The sequence below is a fragment of the Tachypleus tridentatus genome, chromosome 7 (genome assembly GCF_004210375.1).
Source record: "Tachypleus tridentatus isolate NWPU-2018 chromosome 7, ASM421037v1, whole genome shotgun sequence".
Classification (NCBI taxonomy): Eukaryota; Metazoa; Arthropoda; class Merostomata; order Xiphosura; family Limulidae; genus Tachypleus; species Tachypleus tridentatus.
In genome coordinates, this window is record NC_134831.1 from 191,344,288 (window position 1) to 191,363,528 (window position 19,241).

At 31.1% G+C, this 19,241-nt stretch overlaps 1 protein-coding gene across 5 annotated transcripts in view; it reads right to left on the reverse strand.

The window, feature by feature from the left end:
* Positions 1 to 19,241, reverse strand: part of LOC143257556 (mitogen-activated protein kinase kinase kinase 4-like) — a 129,542-nt gene that overhangs the window by 47,928 nt on the left and 62,373 nt on the right. For 4 of the 5 annotated variants that reach the window (XR_013031927.1, XM_076516410.1, XM_076516409.1 and 1 more), the window contains exons 11-14: positions 16,143 to 16,185; positions 14,836 to 15,041; positions 10,213 to 10,362; positions 964 to 1,125 (exon numbers count right to left, since the gene is read on the reverse strand). Coding sequence is in view for 4 of the 5 variants with exons in the window: in XM_076516410.1 (XP_076372525.1) it covers positions 964 to 1,125; positions 10,213 to 10,362; positions 14,836 to 15,041; positions 16,143 to 16,185 (561 nt within the window). In the remaining variant the exon portion in view is untranslated. The remainder of the gene's footprint in view (positions 1 to 963; positions 1,126 to 10,212; positions 10,363 to 14,835; positions 15,042 to 16,142; positions 16,186 to 19,241) is intronic. The other variant, XM_076516411.1, reaches the window with a different exon arrangement.

Below are 19,241 nucleotides of genomic sequence, written 5' to 3' on the forward strand. Positions count from 1 at the left end.
CTTACTGCAGAAACTTTTTGGGTGGAGAGGCCAGTGAGAATCTCTAACTTGGGGACGTTCTTCAAATCCCTCTCAACAATAACTCCTCATGAAAAATTCAAAGTATCATGAGGCATAATCTCAACAGGTATATCCCAATCACCTTTGAATGCAAGAGGAATTCACTGTGTTGAGACGTGGATGTTTCCACCAATATGTCACCAAAGCTAAGCTTCTTTACTGACTTTGGAGAGCCAGCAAGTCCCTCTAGTCCCTTATGAATGGAAAAGGGAGAATCTGCCCTAAAGGTTTGTCTGAAAGAGAATGTGGTGTAAGAAAATGAGGTCCAGGTGTTACAGATTCTGAGCAGCAATCTTAAAGACATGGTCATTTACCTATGGACTGTTTTTTCACTATTTTATTTAAGTTTTATTTGGAGGATTCATAAAAATATTTCAGTACCCACTGACCCCACCCACCATGGAGCTTACAAGGGGATACACTACAATGCCAAACAAGGACACTGTAGCAATGCCAGGGTTTTGTGAGCACTATACCAAAACACCAGCATCAGATAAAATCTCCACAACACCTGTTGAGAACATCCAACACTAGTACTTGGTTGACTCTAGCCCAAGTGAACCAGCCGACTGACCATAGGGAAACCAACCCAAGGCTGCCCGCTGCCCGTCTGCAAGTAGTGGTGTGTTAGGGTTGAAACCCTCAATCATGAGGATCCTCTTCTCCCCTTCACAGGTACACCATGCACAGCAACCAGGTGGGTGGATGTTTAGATCCCAGATGAAAGAAGAGAACCTCCCTGGGAGGTCCCCTCAACACGTACAGGAATCCACACCAAGGGAAACCACAAACTATAAACTTATTTTAAAATCATGAAAAACTGGTATAACTGGTAAAACATATGTAGTTTTATAATGGTTAGACGAATGTGATATCATGGTATTACATTAGAATATGACTTACCTCAAAGCCAAACTTGTAGCCTTGGTGAAGCACTTCTTTACACTGAGCCTGGAGTGAACTTCGATCATGATCTTCAAGGTCAGATCGTTTAGCAACATCTAACCTTTCTTCAACTAGCTGCAAAGTGTTAACAATTTTCTCACGAAGATTCAAGGCTTCAACCTGAAGGTGTAAGAAAAGAATTAAAATATCTTATGCTAGTTACATGCACTGATAAACTCTAGGAATGAAACAAATTGAATGCAAGATTTTATGTACAATGACATAAAAAAAAATGTTTAAAGAATTACATAACTAAGAACAAGCCAACATAGTACTGTTACAGATCTCCTTATGATTGTGAAAATATCTAGATCAGTAGACATTAGAACTGAATGAAATGATCCACTTCTCCCACTGATTTTGAAATTTTTTATTCTGAGAAAAAAGTAATTTTACAGAATTTTTTGCTGGTTTTCCATCTAGATATGTTCATTCCAGTTATTTTTTTATTTATTTAATCACATAAAGAGATAATGGTGGCAGCAATATCCCTCTGTATAAATTCCTATAACTGTAAAAGACCAATACCACTATCTGTGTATAAACTGTAACAGGCTTGATGCCTTTTACACATATTTTATATTTAACTTTCAATAAAGACAGTTTTATTTACCATGTATGCTTTGGATGGTTGATTAATTAATTTTAACATATTTGCTGAATTAGAAAAACTAAAATTAACTGAAAAACAATTTTTTATATATTTATTTTCTCAAACTAAATCATTTCTTTTTGTTATAGTTACAAACAATGAGTTTATTGGCTAGATTAGTATTCACTGTGCTGATAATAACACCTTGGCCTGATAACAAATTTATATTTACTTTTAATTCAATTAATTATTTCATTTCTTACTTTTATTCTCAATACTTTACAAGTACAGACTAGATGTGCAATATTGAGAGAAAATCCGGAAGTACAAGATAACCATATTGACTTTCTAGTAGAGTATCAAATATATTTTCAGAAATAATATATTTCTTTAATTAGTAAAGAACAGTACAAACAATAGTTATTGTTTATACAGTTGCTACTGAAATAACTTAATATTAGTAACTGAAAAATCACTTTCAAGCATCATAATGGTGACCATGAGTGATTCATTATTACTCTTTTAAGTCAAATAAACTATGGTTAGTTTTTACCTCACTTTTATAAGTTTATATTTTAACCATATATAACTTGGGCAACTCTGTTTTTGTAAATATTTACCTGAGATAACTTGGTAAACCTATTTCTCGTCATATTTTAATTATTTGCCCAAATTATTTACATGTTATTATGTATTACAATCAATGCTTGCTTTATAACATTTGAAATACTGTTTGTGCTGATCTCTGTTAGATTTGTTCTCAATTTTATATCTTAAATACAAGATAAACTTTCTTATTTTTATTGTAGTTATGTTGAATTAATATATTCCAAATAAAAATCCAGATATCTATCATTCATTTACTGATTATATTTTCTTCAGAATTAAAAGAGCATATTAGAAAATAACTTTGGCTTCATTAATATGCAAGTATAATATATCAAAAAGTAAATTAATCTTTTAGTTAATTTCCAAAAATAAAAGCAGACAAAGAAGGGGTTAAAAGTGAACATTAATTTTAAAAAATGTTTATTAATGACCTTTTAAACAGGAAAAATTATAGAATGCCACAGTTTCTTTGCTGGATTAGATCATGCTAAACTAATTGTTTTTGGTTTCAGTAAACTTGTACTTCTTTTAACTGCATCATATATTTATGAATATAAAACAGCGGCCTTTAGGAAGCTTACATGCAGAATCACGAAGATGCAGTCAAGTGCAGAGGCAGAAGACAGAAAACAGAAGAATAAAATGCCTACAAAGTAGAAGGAGGAAATGGAAACTTTATGAAGGTTCAGAAACATCATTACCCAACTACCTGCTGAGAATGGAAACCAGCTCCATGACTATACCAGCATTACCATCCAAGCAAGTCAACACACTAAGTAACTGCATCAAAAGCCTAGGCCTGTCAGATTTTGAACCAATTTTTTCAAGCAGCTGATCATTTTATTCAGTCAGTTCAAACAGAAACATCATCTATCATGTAAAGGCCAAATAAATAAATTCCTATCTCAAACAACTTGAAACTCACAGCTTCCCACAGCTAGGATTGCACAGCACCTCCCACATCATAGTAGAAGGAATCCCTACAAAATACAATCAGCCCATGATAACCACTGAGCTAAGGAGTCTTTTCCCCAACATCAGATTTATAAACATATATCCCTGGTACAAAAAAGACGTGTGTACCAAGTGCAATCACTCTCAAAAACATACAAAACTCCTGATACCATGATTGTTTTTTATATTAAAGAATGCCGAGTTAGAAATACATGTTCCACAAATGGAAAGAACATCACAGTAGACAGAAGGATCACACTCAACATCTGTACAAGAGATCCTTGGTGAGAGGAAGATGCAAAGATTAATAGTTAAATCTGCACAAAGTATTAAGTCTATCAAAACAGATTATCCTACCCCCACCCTCATGAAACTGATGATGACAGAAGCTTCAGAAGTGAATCATTTAATCAAGAATGGTCTTAGCCTATACCTTAAAAAGTCAACATTCTCTTCAGTTCTGTAGTGTTACAAGTGACAAAAGTTTGGGTACACCTATGCCATATGCACTTTATGAGTACACTTAATACACCGTGGAAAACAACACTCACTATCTCAATGTTCAAAAGACTGCTAGGAAGCCTGTTGTGCCAAATGTGAAGGCCCTCATGTTGCAAAATACAGGGGATGGCCTAAATACCTAGAAGCCTAAAAGACTGACAGATCATTGAAGTCACAACTGCACAGAACCACATAAACATTCAACCCAGTAGTAAAATGAGGCCAACTGAAGTCTGCATCAACCAGAACTAATCAAAGACCAGCTACACCAAACACACATTATCAGAAAGACCATAAAGATTCCCACTAAGTTTACCTTCCAGTCTGGAACCCATCATTGTCTTTACCTCCCTCTTTATCACCCTCAAAGTCATAACTGAAGATATACAAGCATAAGGAAACCTAGTCAATGAAGCATGCATCACAGCATACCTCTACTTTGACATTTACAACAAGGCCCTGGAATCCCTAGAATAATTCTCTGAAAGAAGACATCATCAACAGTTATTGCACTCCAGGAAAAGGAAAAATGCTGCAAATTCTATGTATTAACATTTGAGATGGGCTACATAATAAGAAATATGAAGTTTAATAACCTAAACTCATATATAATTTCAATTGATAAAACACTCCTCAGCCTCATTAACAATTTTACCCCCCCACCAGTAATGTATTTAATACAGTCAATTTCAATAATTTATGAACTATATAATTCTGTTGTATATAAAAAAAAAATTAAAGTTTCCTAGTAACTTAAGCCTAGTTCTAACAAGTGTATTCTGTATAATATTCACCCAAAACACTTTGTTAACAATTTATATATTTACTAATGCACTTTCTAACACAGCATTATTTTCATGCTGTTGCAATCCACAACAGTCATAAAGTAATTCTTGAAAACCTGGATTTTAAAACATAAAGAAGTAAATTACCTCCCACAAAATTACATTAGCAACACATTACACAACTCCATTAAAAATAAAAATCTCTTGGTAATAAAAAAATACATCAATACTCACTTAAATGAATTGCTCACAAGATGTTCTTGACTTAGAAATAGTTTCAACTGTTTTAATACAATATGCAAATATTGTTCAAGTTAATGAATTCAATTGTTCAATGTAGAGACCACCACCAGAAATAATTAACCTTATAGTATCCATGACTACACTAGTGCTGACTGCAATAAAGCAAGAAATAAACTGATTTATTACCACGTGACATTTACCATTCTGTTAACTTCAGCACTGACTTAGAAACATAGTATGTACATTACATCCACTTGACAACCCCCACTAACTCAAAACATTAATCACTGGAAACTATACAGAGAAATTCAGGCTAATTTTCAAAATAAGTTGTCTTTCATATACTTTCTATAATTACCCACAATCCAAATCTCAAACCACTTATAAACAAGAAAAATAATGAAGTGGTCAAGCAAATCAGGAAATAGTGGCAAACAAACTGGAAGACTTTTTGTGAATTAACAGAAAATGCTGAATAAAAACTTGCAATATTCTAGCATAAGTTCAAATCCATAGGCAAAGATTATACCATAGGTACACACCAATCAGTAAAGTATAAAAACACAAAAGCAAAAACAAACAATGACAAAGAAAACCTACTCAGAGAATACCACGGATTCATTATAACCATTTTATAACACAGTGAATAAAATATACAAGACAAGTACACACATCAATTCCCAAAAAACCTTATATATTTTTACTGAAGTACCTGGATCAAATAATATAACATGTACAATCTCTAATGAATAAATTTAAATTTATTTTACAAAATCTAGAAATTTCAGCCCCTGGAGATGATTGTACATGCAATATTGTTCTTAAAAATGCAACCAACCTAATCACACATTTGAAAGAGTTATTTGTCTCAGAGTTCAAATCATATTATTACTTAGAAAATTGCAGTAATTACTGTAATTACAAAGAAAAATAATGATTTAAGCAATCCTAGGAACTACCACTCAATCAATCTTTAAAACTGTATAATTTACATTCAACTAAGGATGCACTTTGTGTATCCATAAACTTTCTTTAACAACGGGTATTTTTTCATTGGGTGTAATTCATGCAAACAGTGATGAAGAATGGCTGACTGTTATATACTATAATTTATCTCGGATGAATCTCCAATTTATTATGCAATGTACATTACATATTACAATTTCAAATAACCAGAAATTTGAATTTGAATTTAAGTAAACTAAACATCGATATGTATTAAATTTAAGATACTTCCTAACAAGCTAAATACACACAATTTTCTTTCAAACACAAATATATGTTAAAATAACAATACTATTTATAATAACATTTGTTACAAATAGTTATTAAAACACTGATTTATATATAAAAGTTTTAACAAACTTACAAACTATACCACATCATAACATCAGTTGTTACAAATAGTTATTAAAACACTGGTTTATATCAAGAGCTTTAACAAACAAACTACGCTGTGTATTCTATCTGGTCTAGAACTGAATATGTCGCTGAAAGACCAGACCCACGATGAGCAAATTAATTCTGAGTTAATATTATTATACTTCACTTAAATTTATATGCTGACTTTTTACTGATGAAGATATTTAATGTCCTTATAGAAATACTATAGTTTTCCAATTAATATGCATTAATCACAATTATAGTTTCTAATGCTTATAGTACACTGACTATAGCAACCAAACAATAATTTATTTATTGTTTCTTGGGTCATCACTTTATATACCTTAAGCTGAGATTTTCGAATGTTCAACAATATTTGGAGATACCAGTGTTTTTGTAAAACATATATATTGTTGATTCTTACACTTGAGAATCTTCTACAAATTTAGAGAACAGGCAGGACATGTGCAATACACCTCCCACAATAAATGTCACATACATCAAAATAAACAAATGCAGATATTAAAATAAATGTATAACAATAAATCTGTTTCACTGACCAACCTGTTTTCTAACATACTTAGCACAAGTTCTTTGATTTTTAAGCATAAACAACAAACTGTAGTCAACATAGCCAAGGCTACACCTAAAGTATGTAAATTTGTAGATAATGTAAGAGCAATATATTTTAGGGTTACTGTATTTAAATTTCACATAATTACAACGGTAAACTTAGTTTGAGAATAAGTTTTGTTATTCAAAATCAATTTTTTTTTTCAATTCTCTTGCATGTTTTCAGTGAAAGGTAGAATACAATAAACTCTTTCTTTAGTTTTAACATATTTAATTATTTTAAAAATGTATAGAGATTTTTAATTATTCTTAATGTTATCAATTAGCTGTACAGTAAAATTATAGTTAAGAAAATAGTTATATTTTCTATTAATTTATGGAAATCATAAATGGAACTAACTATATTATAGGCCTAACAAATTACATTATAAATTAAATTTTATTTAATTTCTAAATACAAAAACTGTTAAAGTGACAGAAAGTGTTGGTTAAGGTAACAATCTCAAAACTTCTAAGTGATTTATCTTGTTGTGTTGACTGTAAGTAATTCTGAAATTTACTGAATTTTTAAATGTATTTCTAAAGTAAATATATTTTCTAGTATAACAGTTTAAACTGTTTAGGACAATTTTCTAACTATATTTATTTATGGTAACTTAAAAACAAATTTGCTAAACCTGGTGCAACCTTTCAAGCCACAGACATTCCATCAAGAAAAAGAAAATTAGACTCTTTCATGACAAATTCTAACAGCTTAATAAAAACCACTTACCTATTACTTCATTTAACAGTAAATTTTATATATAAGGACTCATTGTGTAGACTAGTAATATAGACAGGTTTGTCAACTAGTTAAACACATCTTTGAAGAACTCATAACTAGTTTTCACCAAAAATTTATTAGTTACACGAGATTTGAAGTGATACACTAAAAAAAAACCCAGTAGTTTATAGGTGGGGGTACCTATAAATGACATGAATAATCTAACTGGACAATTTATTTATCTTAGGTAGCCCATAAAAAACAAAAGTTGACTAGTTTAATTTTGTTACAGTTTACTTCCAATATTTATTCTTCTTTTTTAGTTTTTAACAAACATTTCTGTAAAGTCTTTCTTTTGTTGCTGCAGAATCAAATTATAATCTTTTAAATTTTGTAGCCATTTAAAATAGTTCAAAGATGTATCTACATAATATTTTGTATTCAATATAAATACATCATTATATTACACTTGTCCAGTTTAAGATTTACTACTGAAATACGACATTTTAAAGCCAAAAATTCTTCTTTAGATAAACTGTTTTGTATTTTCTTAGGGTCAAAACTATAATATCCTGAAAGCATTAAGACTGAAATTTCAGTAGTTATATTACCAAATAAAACATTTTCTTAATTTACTGGTATAAGTTTTATTTGTGTGGTAACTATTCAAATTTACAAAATATTTCACAATCCAATTTTGTGGGGTAATTTAACACTTTAAACCTCAACTCTAAATGAATGTGTACAATACACTTTACAGTCTTTTGAAGTTTATGTTAGCACTGCAACTTAAGGTAGATAAATGTTTTCACAAAAATCAATTACTAATATTATAATTAACAACCAACCAAACAAACAATACATAAACAACAGTTGCAAAAGAAATGGGAGAATACTGAATATGTAAAACAGCTGCATAACAAAGCATGAAAAGTTTAGTGTACCTAATTTTTAGAAGACCTTACATTGATTATTTATAATTACTTAGATTATTAGTTAACTCAGGTGGAAGACAACGTCTTATAATGCAACACAACTGAAGAAAAAGTGATTCTGGATAATAAAACTTCTCCATGAATTAAGTTTAGAATTATCTAAAAACTGATATGCCATGTATTTAATTATTTTGAAATTAATCAGAATTCTTAAAATGTGATACTCTTACATTACCTAGAAATCTACATGCCCAAGTAAATGTAATTCTAGGTAACAGAATGGAACCAAAATATGGCTTTATAGTTTAAGTAAAAAATGTCACAATATCTCTCAAGTCTTGTTTCCTTTCTTTTCTATAATCCCTATTTGCATGTTAAAAACTAAAGGAAATTACATATTCATTTAGCTAAAAAGTAACCTGGTATTAAGAGTTTTCTTTGAAAAAAAATTCATTATTTCCATTGTGTGAATAATGAATTAGGTAAACAGAAAAGCAAGTTAACTTTTGAACAGCTGCAAGTCACATATTTATTAATTATTCATAACACAACATGGAATGATGAAACCATTGCAGTCTGAATGTCAAAGATCTTGTTTGTAATGAGTATACACAAGTATTATGATGAAAATTAAACATTACTGAAATTTACAAATTCATTCTAAATGGATAAATATAAATTTCTAAATAATTTGTCTTTTACTCACAGTAAAGAGAAACTGATATTTCATAAAAATTGAAATTGATGGCTACACATGAAAGCAAGTAACAGAAACTTTCATACTGTAAGACTTTCAAAAGAAACATTTCCTTCAAGGAATTTACTAAACCTCAGAAAATAGAATTTATTCAAAATACTGCAAAACAGCATCAATATCACCCACCTTTCATACACACACATACCAAATATATATTAAATTAACCTGTATGTATAAAGCTTTCTCCACAGTTATGTAGGAAACAAGCCAAGAAATTAATCTAGTTTTATGAATACACAAACCCACCTATATATCTATAAAAGAGTCTATACTTTATTCATTCAACAAATCTGGTAAATAAACCAGAGACTCAATACAAAGACAGTGTATTTACTTTCAATCAACATATATAAGCATGTCCTGGTAGCATAGAAAAACTTGATTGTGGAATCTGATATCCTGGTAGTGAATGTGTGTCCTACAACTACAGTGATTTAATAAAGACAGCAAATATCTGGCTACGGCATCAAGCACAATGAAAGATACTGGGGCTGAAATTTAATGTCCAAATAGTAAATATGGGTTTCAATAAGAGTCTAATTTAATAAAGACTGCATGCCTGGTATTGACATCATGCATTACGAAAGACACTAGGGTAAAAATTCACCCTAGAAATCCACACAATCCAAACCTGTTTGGTAGGGTAATGAGTATCTGTAAAGTACATAAAACACTGACCTATGTTTGATAGAACAGCATGCGATTTTAAAGTGTATTGTAAGATTGTATTGTGTTTCATATTATTTAGATTTAAAACTATTCTGCATTATTGGTTTAATCTGTGATAGAATAATGTTTAATTGTAAATTATAATGTGAAAAAAATCACAGTATACAACAGACAATTTTAAATTCACACAGAAATGCATACAATAGCACGTAAATATCAGACATAGTATTAATAAAACTGAAGTTATCTATGTATAAAACCAATGACTAAAAAAAATGTTTCAAGAATTTTACAATCAGGAAAAGAACCTGATTACATAAGCTATACAAAACTAAGGAGTTATGTTACAGAAAAACTACTTTTATCTTATAAGTAACATTAACAATTGAGTTGGAAAAAAATTTAGGAAAGCTCTGAGTGTGTAGAACAGTAATTTGTTTTACCTTCAGATCATTAAGAGCTTCAGCTATGGCATGGTTACAAGAAGTTTGTTGTTTATCAATATGAATACTGTTACCCATACTTTTCTGAAACTTCCGACACTGGCTTGTTAACTGGGAAAAATTATTGGACACCAGTAAAAGCCCATCAACCTAGGAGAAAAAAAAGTCTTGCCTTCTGAGAACTTAACCTACTTTTCACAAAATAAAATAACTGCCTGACACTAGAAATGAAAAAAAAATTATTGGGAGTAAAATATATTGTAATTTATAGAAAAATAAGGCATTTAAATATTGTTTAAAATAATGTAACTTAAAACATGAAAATATTAACTAAACATGGAAAGTCAAAAAATAATGACAATAAAAAGCACACTGTGCTTACTGTGCATGCATGAATGGACACACACATTTTAAAGGGTTATAAAGAATGCCACATATGGATTGATATTCCCTCAAAAACATATGATAGAGAGGAGTTTCTAGGAAATAAAGATTGGTGAATCTGTTAAAAATCCAGTACTTAGTCAAGGAAAATAAAATAAAACTTATCCTATACATACAATAATATGGACTTTTATATTCCTTAGATAAAATAAATTTTGCTTTCTGAACACAATCAATTTTCAGCTTAAACAAAATGTACAGAAGAATAATTTTATTATTGCTGAAGTAACAAACAATCTTGCATCATATTCTATAGGTTTAAAAAAATTATAGGTTTTAACTCTTATTGTAAACAAAAATTCTGAAATAAATTTAAAATATTTAAACCAGTTGTTACTTCATATGTATATGAAATAGATCATTAGGTGTAAAGAAAAAACTTAACAATATTCACTACATACTCTCATTGAATGTAAAAGCAGATGCTGGACATTTCTACTTTGAAAAGCACACGATAGAATTAATCATGCTCTATTAGCAGAGTGCATGAATCCCCAAGTCTCATATTTTTAAAATGTTAGTGTTTATTTATTATGTACTTCATGCATCTTATACAAAAGAAAATATAGCTAAAACAACATAGGTGACAAAAATATCAAAATTAAATAATTGGTTCAATTGTGAACTGCTCAATCTAATGAAGAGAGCTAGCTCAAAATATCATCCTTCTTTAAATTAAAGTATATGAAAATCTGGTGACTGTTCAACCTGTTATTCAACTTTTATGCATCTTATACAGTGAAGTTAATATATGAAACCATGGTTTTTGACAGATTAAAATGATATAACTGCAATTAGGGCTAATTTAATTCTTTCGCTATGGTTTGATCAATTTTATCTATAAAGCTTCCATATATGTTTTACATATCTTCACTCAATTTTGCAAGCTTTCAGTAAGCATTACAAGTATATTGTAGACAAAAATACTCAGAATTTTTGATAAAGCATTTTTACTAAAACTTTCTTCATGAAGATATGGAATCAAAGTATTGACTGCTGCAAGTGCAAAGTGATTTTCATGTTAAGATTAAAACACTTCAAAAATCTCAAATTTCATTTGCATAATTTATAAAACTTCCTAGAGACATTTTAAACATTTTTGTTCTGTTAAAATTGTATATCTCATCCATTATTTTTTCTACCCAAAATCTACATGTAATCAGTAAATTTGACTGACCTTGTAACCACCATAAAAACTATGAAATAAATCTAGACTATCTTTTTTGCTTTCTAGGATAACTGCCAATTGTAACATGAAACTACATTTATTTATTCAAATTAGCTTAAATATTGTAACAGTATACATCTGTTTCTACTTAAATTTTGGTTTAATACTCTTTGAACAATACATGTATAACTAGTAATCTTACCACACAAATCACTTGAAAAACACAACTCACATTACTCTATTAAATTACATAAAGTAAGGACTAGTTGGGAGCATATCTCATGAAAAAAATTTATTTTTTTTATTATTTTAACAAATCTAATGTGATCTAACAAATATATTTCTAATTTTTGTATTTTATTTTCTTAAATAAAAATATTAAATAAAGAACACACATGACAAACAAAAGATATTTACTTGAATCTTCTTTTATACTAATGATACTACTACAATAATTTAATTTAATTTAATAATGGACTTAAACACCCAGAATAATAATGCATAAGAATGGGAATATATGACAACTATCAATACATCAGGCTCTCTAGCTATAAGGTAGCAGGTGTTAAAAATTCAGCTAAGCTAGACAATGTGTTTCCTTATTGAAATAAAGTTTGAACTGGAAGCAAAATAGATAATTCTCTGTACAGAAAACAATATAAAATAATATATCTTTTGATAAGATAAAATACTAGCTTTCTATTGGTTACAAAGAATATAGTATTAGACATCAGAAAGAACTATTAAAACGTGTGAAAGAGATGTGATAGGAAGGCATGGGAAGAGAAGTATGATTTTCATTTTATAAGTCTAAAACCAAATAAGATTGAAGGATATAACAATTATACACTGCTCAAGTAACAACATTATAATACGTAATTTAGGTTATATTCTGTTTTTCTCAGTGGAATGGTAAATAAATCAGAAGAGAAAATATCTAGAGAGCAAATGTCACAACTCTTATACTAGGGTGAGATTAAGAAATTTATTAACTACTTCCTTATAAATTTAATAACTTAAAACTTGTATAATATTAAAAGTTGATTTATTAACTATGTTTTTATGTCAAGTTTATTCATATACCAACATGATAAAGTATCTGATTTAAGTTTTGAATGTAACGTAATGAAATGTTGAAGGTCTTGATTCATTTGATGTTTCTATAAAAATTTTCTGTAATCCTTTTACATATACATGAAACTTCACAAAACATTCTTATTATATAATTCATGAGTAGTCTTCAATGAACTCTATCTTTGCAAGCAAAAGTTAAATAATATTAACAACTGGCACCCTGGTAAATAATGAGTAATCTTCACGGTTAAAAATGGAATTTTTTCCATCATTTTTTCGTTTGTTTCGAACTAAGTACAAAGCTACAAACTGGGATATCCGTGCTATGCCCACCACAGGTATCAAAACCTGGTTTCTAGCATTTTGAGTTCACAAACATACATGTGTACAACAGGAGGGGGTTTTCTGAATTAATCTGTTTTATAGCATTCAGTAGAGAAACAAAGCAACTACTTGTTATCAGACTTTGCTAGCAAAAGGCAATGTTAGTCTAAATAGCTATAAATGTTAGTCTGAATAGCTATATAATTTGGTTTTGTGAGATTTGATATGAAAACTTCTTAATAAATTCAAGATCAAAAAATTACATTTACTTAAGAAAAACATCTTTAAAAATGTGTACATGTGCATGAGTGCATGTGTGTATTTTTAGAGAAAATTAATACTAAATTTTCTTTTATAGCTCCAATGTTTAAAATTTTATTGGATAGTCAACATGGTTTAACTAAGGGAAAACCTTGCCTTACAAACCTTTAGACATTCTTTTAAAAGGTTAATGCTTATACAGATGTGGGTATGAGTGTAGGTTTGGTGTAGCTAAATTTTCAGAAAGCATTTGATAAGGCGCTACATAAAAGGTTAGTAAAATAAATTGCATCTACTGGTGTAAGAGATAAATTAGAAAATTGGATAGAAGGGTGGTTGGATGAAAGAAAGCAGGGGGTTGTCACAAAAGGAGTTCAGTCAAACTGAATTAATGTCACAAGTGAAGTACTTCAGGGCTCTGTCTTAGAACCTTTGCAGATGATATTAAGGTCTCAGATGTTAGTGGTTGTGAAGAGGATGCTGCTGATTTACAAAAGGATTTAGGTCATTCAGTGAGTTGAGCAGATAAGTTTCAATTATAATAATGCCAGATAATACATGTGGGTTATAAATTAAATAAATAACCTTTACAATGTTATGAAAGAAAAGGATTTTGGTCTAATGGTTGGTAATCTCTTAAGCCATCCAAGCAGTGTGCTGTTGTTAGTAGTAAGAAAATAAGAATTTTATAGTGTATCTACAAAAATATTGAAAACAACTCTAAAGAAGTCATAGTTTTATTGTATATAGATTACTTGTTAGGCCAAATTTGGAATACTGTGTTAAGTCTTGAGCTCTCAAGCTTAGAAAAGACATGAAATTGCTGGAAAGGACTCAGAGAAGGGACACTGAAATGGTGACTGGAATGGAGGGGCTGTCATATGAGAAGAGGTTGACATTTCTTAAACTATTTTCTCTTGAAAAAAGAAGAATGAGAAAGAACCTGACTGAGGTGTTTAAGATTGTAAATGGAATTAATAGTGTTGATGCATCATCTTTTTTTCATATTTAACAATGTTAATAGTAGAAGTAGTGGATGCAAATACAAATTTTTGACAGGCTAGGAATCATCTTCAGCTAAGAGATTTTTCTAAAAGGGTGGATGATGTGGTGGCAGGAAATTTAAGTGATTTTTGAAGAAAAGATTGGTTAGTATATGAATGATAAGACCTGGTCATAACATTTTGTTTTTATTTTTTAAAATCTGTTTATTAACAGTTTTAGTTGAGTTTAAAGGATGAAACACCTGAGATGTCCCAAAATGTTGTTAGGTTATAATTGTCATAAATAATTACCTATGAAAGTTCCATAAATTTAATTTTCAATTCCAAAAAGAAATATTTTTGCTCTACCTCCACATGAGAAAGACTTATGGTTGCTTGGGCTGTTGGCTCAAGAACAACTGTTGGTCCCATCCATGGGAGGTCTTCAATTGCTGCAGGATCATACTGCATCATAAGGAGGTAACCATCCTGGTCAAAATGACCACTGCACTCACCATGCCCACAAGTCATGTCCACTAATTGCCATATGTAGTGTTCATTACCTTTTAAATACCCTGTTTAAAAAAAAAAAAAGTGGTTACTTTAAAACCTTCTTTAAAACCTTTAAAGCCTTAAGTGATTTCAGTTATGCCAGCCAATATCTATTAGCATTCTTCCACTATAATGATGTTGAATTATTGAGTCCCTAAAGAAAATGTAAGCTACATAATCTGCTGTAACAGCACAGTAACCACTATTATAACACATAGAATCTTATCTCAGTATATTTCATTGAAGTAATGAAATCAGTGGTGGGCTGAAACAGATATACGGCCTACCCCTTTAGCATGCAGGCCCATCCAACCAAAGTTTCTATGATGGTTCTTGTGTCAAAATAAATAACCAAGAGCGCTTTTCTTTAGCCTTCTGTGAATTAGCTCCAAGGAGTTTTGCACCCCATGCTGATCCATCATATCTCTGGTCCCACCTATCATTTCCTGCAGTTTATGTCAGCGACATCTGTGTATGTAAGAGCACATACACGATTTTCAAATAATTTCAAACTGAGCATCAACTTTAAATGATAGTTTTGTGCTATATGAACAAAAATAGAGGAATGTCTGCATGGCAGAAAAAACACACTAAAAATACACACAGTTTAGCAGAATGACAAATCATATTTCAATGATTTCTTTTTTCTGTGATTTGACATTTATAATTAACTCATTCACTGCAGCTGGTATGTATATTCACTATTAGATTTGTCAACAACTTTGCAAGTTGAAAAATGCAAAAATGCATGTACTTCACCATGTTTAGCTGCAGTGGAAAGTGTTTAAATTGCTTTAGAATATCAACTATTTGTTCAATGATGAATAAAAAGGTATTGCAAGACAAAAGGTATACAATCAGAAGCATTTTAAATTTGATTCACTATTGTTATCACTGTGGTATTTGTAATCAGGAGTAGAAAAGTTTCAAGTTCTAAAGTGTGTTAAATTGATAATTAATAAATGCCAAGAAATAAATTTCAATGTGAAATTTCGTACATTTGTATAACACATACCAATAAAGAACTAGTAACTGGAAGTTTTTTCCTTTAATGTGACATCTTTTTAACAGTCAACATCATTCTTTGTACTTTAGAATATACTGGTACAAATCACTTCACTTACCAGGTACAAACATCACATGACTAGAACTATGTGGAGCTATTACCTAATGGGGAAAAAAAAATCAGATTACAATTAAAAGTACTTAAAAACTAAAAACTATATGTATACTTTTGATTTTTTTTATTAACTAGACAAATTATTTATTAAAATAGTAGTAAATGCTTGTAGTATACTATTCTGTCAACAATTGTAAATATTAATGTCTTATCACATTTTAACAGTACTATTTCATTATATACTAATTTCACAAGAATTTGAGGTTGGAATTAAGGGGTCTAAATATACCACATTGATGGCTAAAGCAATTGGACTGCAACGTCAAATATACACCTTTAATTGGATCTCAACCCACAGCTAAAGAGTGATATGCTCCAAATGACTGAAATAAGAATGAGAAAGTAAGCAACAGCAAAGATAACAAACGTTTTTTGAAGAACTCCAAATGGCAATATTCCAGGCTTGAAATGACTGGATTGTGCATGCCTTACTCAACCAAAGAAACAAAAGTCATTTAGTCTGGAATTATGAACTTTCATCCTAACTCCCCATTTGAGTGAGCAAGGAGCATTCCACTTGCCTCTGGAATTATGTAAAAGACCTGGAATGCTGTACTCAACAAAAAAACCTAGATCAGAACCACTTTTCATTTGGAATTATAAGGAGGCAGTGGACCTACTTCTTTGAACAATATACTACATTGAAATTAACCAAAAAGAGAAGCCAGGCACATCCCAACCAGGCAGCTTAGCATCAAATCTGAATTGGCATTATGGGCCAGCATCCACAGACATCTGGGAAAAATATCCAGAGACTTGAGTAGGATAGCCACCAACTTTGCCCTCTTCTCCAAGAGTGGAGGAATTCACTCAAACACTTTGGTTTTTTTGTTTTTGTGAATTTGATGCAAAGCTACACAAGGACTATCTGCTCTAGCCATCCTGGATTTAGCAGTGTAAGACTAGAGGGATGGTATCTAGTCATTATCACCCAAGACCATTATAATGCCTCCATGTCTGAAAGGACAAGCATTTGATGATAAATCAAACCCGTGACCCTCAGATTGTGAGTCAAGCATAATAACCACTTGTCCATGGCAGACTTCAAAAACTCTGGAGGGAAATTTCTATCCCTCACCCCTAGTGACTGGAAAGTGGGTATGGTAAGGGCTTCGTAGCTTCACAAGTAGAATCTGGGGGTAATATGCATTTAGAAGTCATAAAAAACAGTGTTCTAGAAACAGTGGAACAGGTGAATCAAATTCATTAAAGTTTTAATTTTAAAAGCAAAGCAACCCTGATTTATTCAATCTAATGGTCAGCATGGATGGGCAGGATCAACTTAAGCTTTACTCATGATAGCCTGTAAATGGTAATCCACCAGAATATAGTAATAACATCTGTTGAGTGCCTAGATAGTCTTATGGAACATTTTATTTCTACAGAGCTTGTTGCAATCAGTAGAAAGTATAGTTAAGTTTGATGCTACTGTGGTATTGGATTAATAAAAGCACACCTGTCTTGGCAACATTTGTCATACAGTGGGATCCAATGAAAAAAAAAAAAAAGGAAGGACAAAAAACTTACTTCTTTTTATAATCTAGCACATGTTGTTAAAACAGCCACAGGGGGTAGGTAGTCCAAAATTCTCAGAAGAAAAAAACTGCCAGATTGTGTAAAGAATGCGAGAGAAAAAGTATTACTGGGAGAAGATCACATATTAGACCATATGATGACCTTAAGCACATAACTGAAACAGGCTACAAAAGACACAGAAATGTAATGATTTTGACGAGGTGCAGCTCTTAAAAGTTTTCTTACCAGTAAAGAAAGTCCAGAATAAACATGGATATTTGTGATTTCACTTAAAAGCAACTGGGTATAAATCTCAGGAAACCAAAGGGTCGCAATTAATACAGAGTTGAGTATTGTCACCTCAAAATAAGTTAGTGCGAGCCACATACCACCTTATAGCTCTGACAAGACAAAACAAATTATCAGTGTTTGATTAGTTACAAATGTGAGAAATATCTGGCAAAAGAACTAATAAAGAAGGATCTATCCCATTCCCTGGCTGCCAGAGATTTAAAAACAAATGAACTAATGCTCCAAAGCAGAGTTATAAACTTCTGTGCACATGTAGTACAAACAACTATGATCTACAACATCCACATACCAGCAACAACAAAAATACCTATTAAGGCAATTGTGAAACCTGGTAGAAGAGACCAAAGGCTCAACTGGATGTTAAGATATGTAATATCCACCCTAATATCCCAGTGAAGTATATTAAAATGCCATTTAGGAAGAATGAATAAACAATTTGAAAAAGCTGAATAGCACTGAAGAATCTAAACCTTTCTTATGTTGAAAATAACAAAGTAGTTGATAAGGTTTATGCACATAAAATGACAGGAGACAAAGCTAGACTCATGTAAAAAATGAGATATGGTGGGCATGTTTGGGTGAAGTGGGTTCAAACTCATTGTAAGGCACATACACATTAAATTTAGCAGTTAAAACCCAATGAACTTGGAAAAGTTTTGGTGTAACACGTTGGATCATGGTCACCTCAAAACAGATAGCCAAAGAGGATGAGGAATACGTAGACCATCTTCAAGACATTGTAGAAGAGAAAACCATGGTTAGGCTAACGACCTGGGGCTACTAATAGCTATAAAGTAGAGGATCAAATCATAACCAGAACCCTGAGTAATAGACGAATTGGGGAAAAGGCATAGAAGTGCAATCCCATGCAATCTAGACTGAATGTATGTATTGCCAAAGCCTAAGGATGAAATACTGGGGGCCAAAACGTCTGTAGTTAAGTGTAAAAAAGTGACAAGTGTGTCGATCGTTGAAGACCTGAATTGAGAGCAAATCCATCAGAAAATCTTACAATGGAGAATCCATCAGATCAGAATAATTTATTGGGCTAAAACAGGTGATCTGCTATGTAATTTATCACCCCAGGAGGCTGATATGATGATAGTGAACCCCATAGAGAAATAACCAAAGTTCATAAACAAAGGTCCAAAGAACATGCACTCCCACAATAAGAAAGTTAAGAGATCACTATGGAAATGATGGAAAGAATCATAAT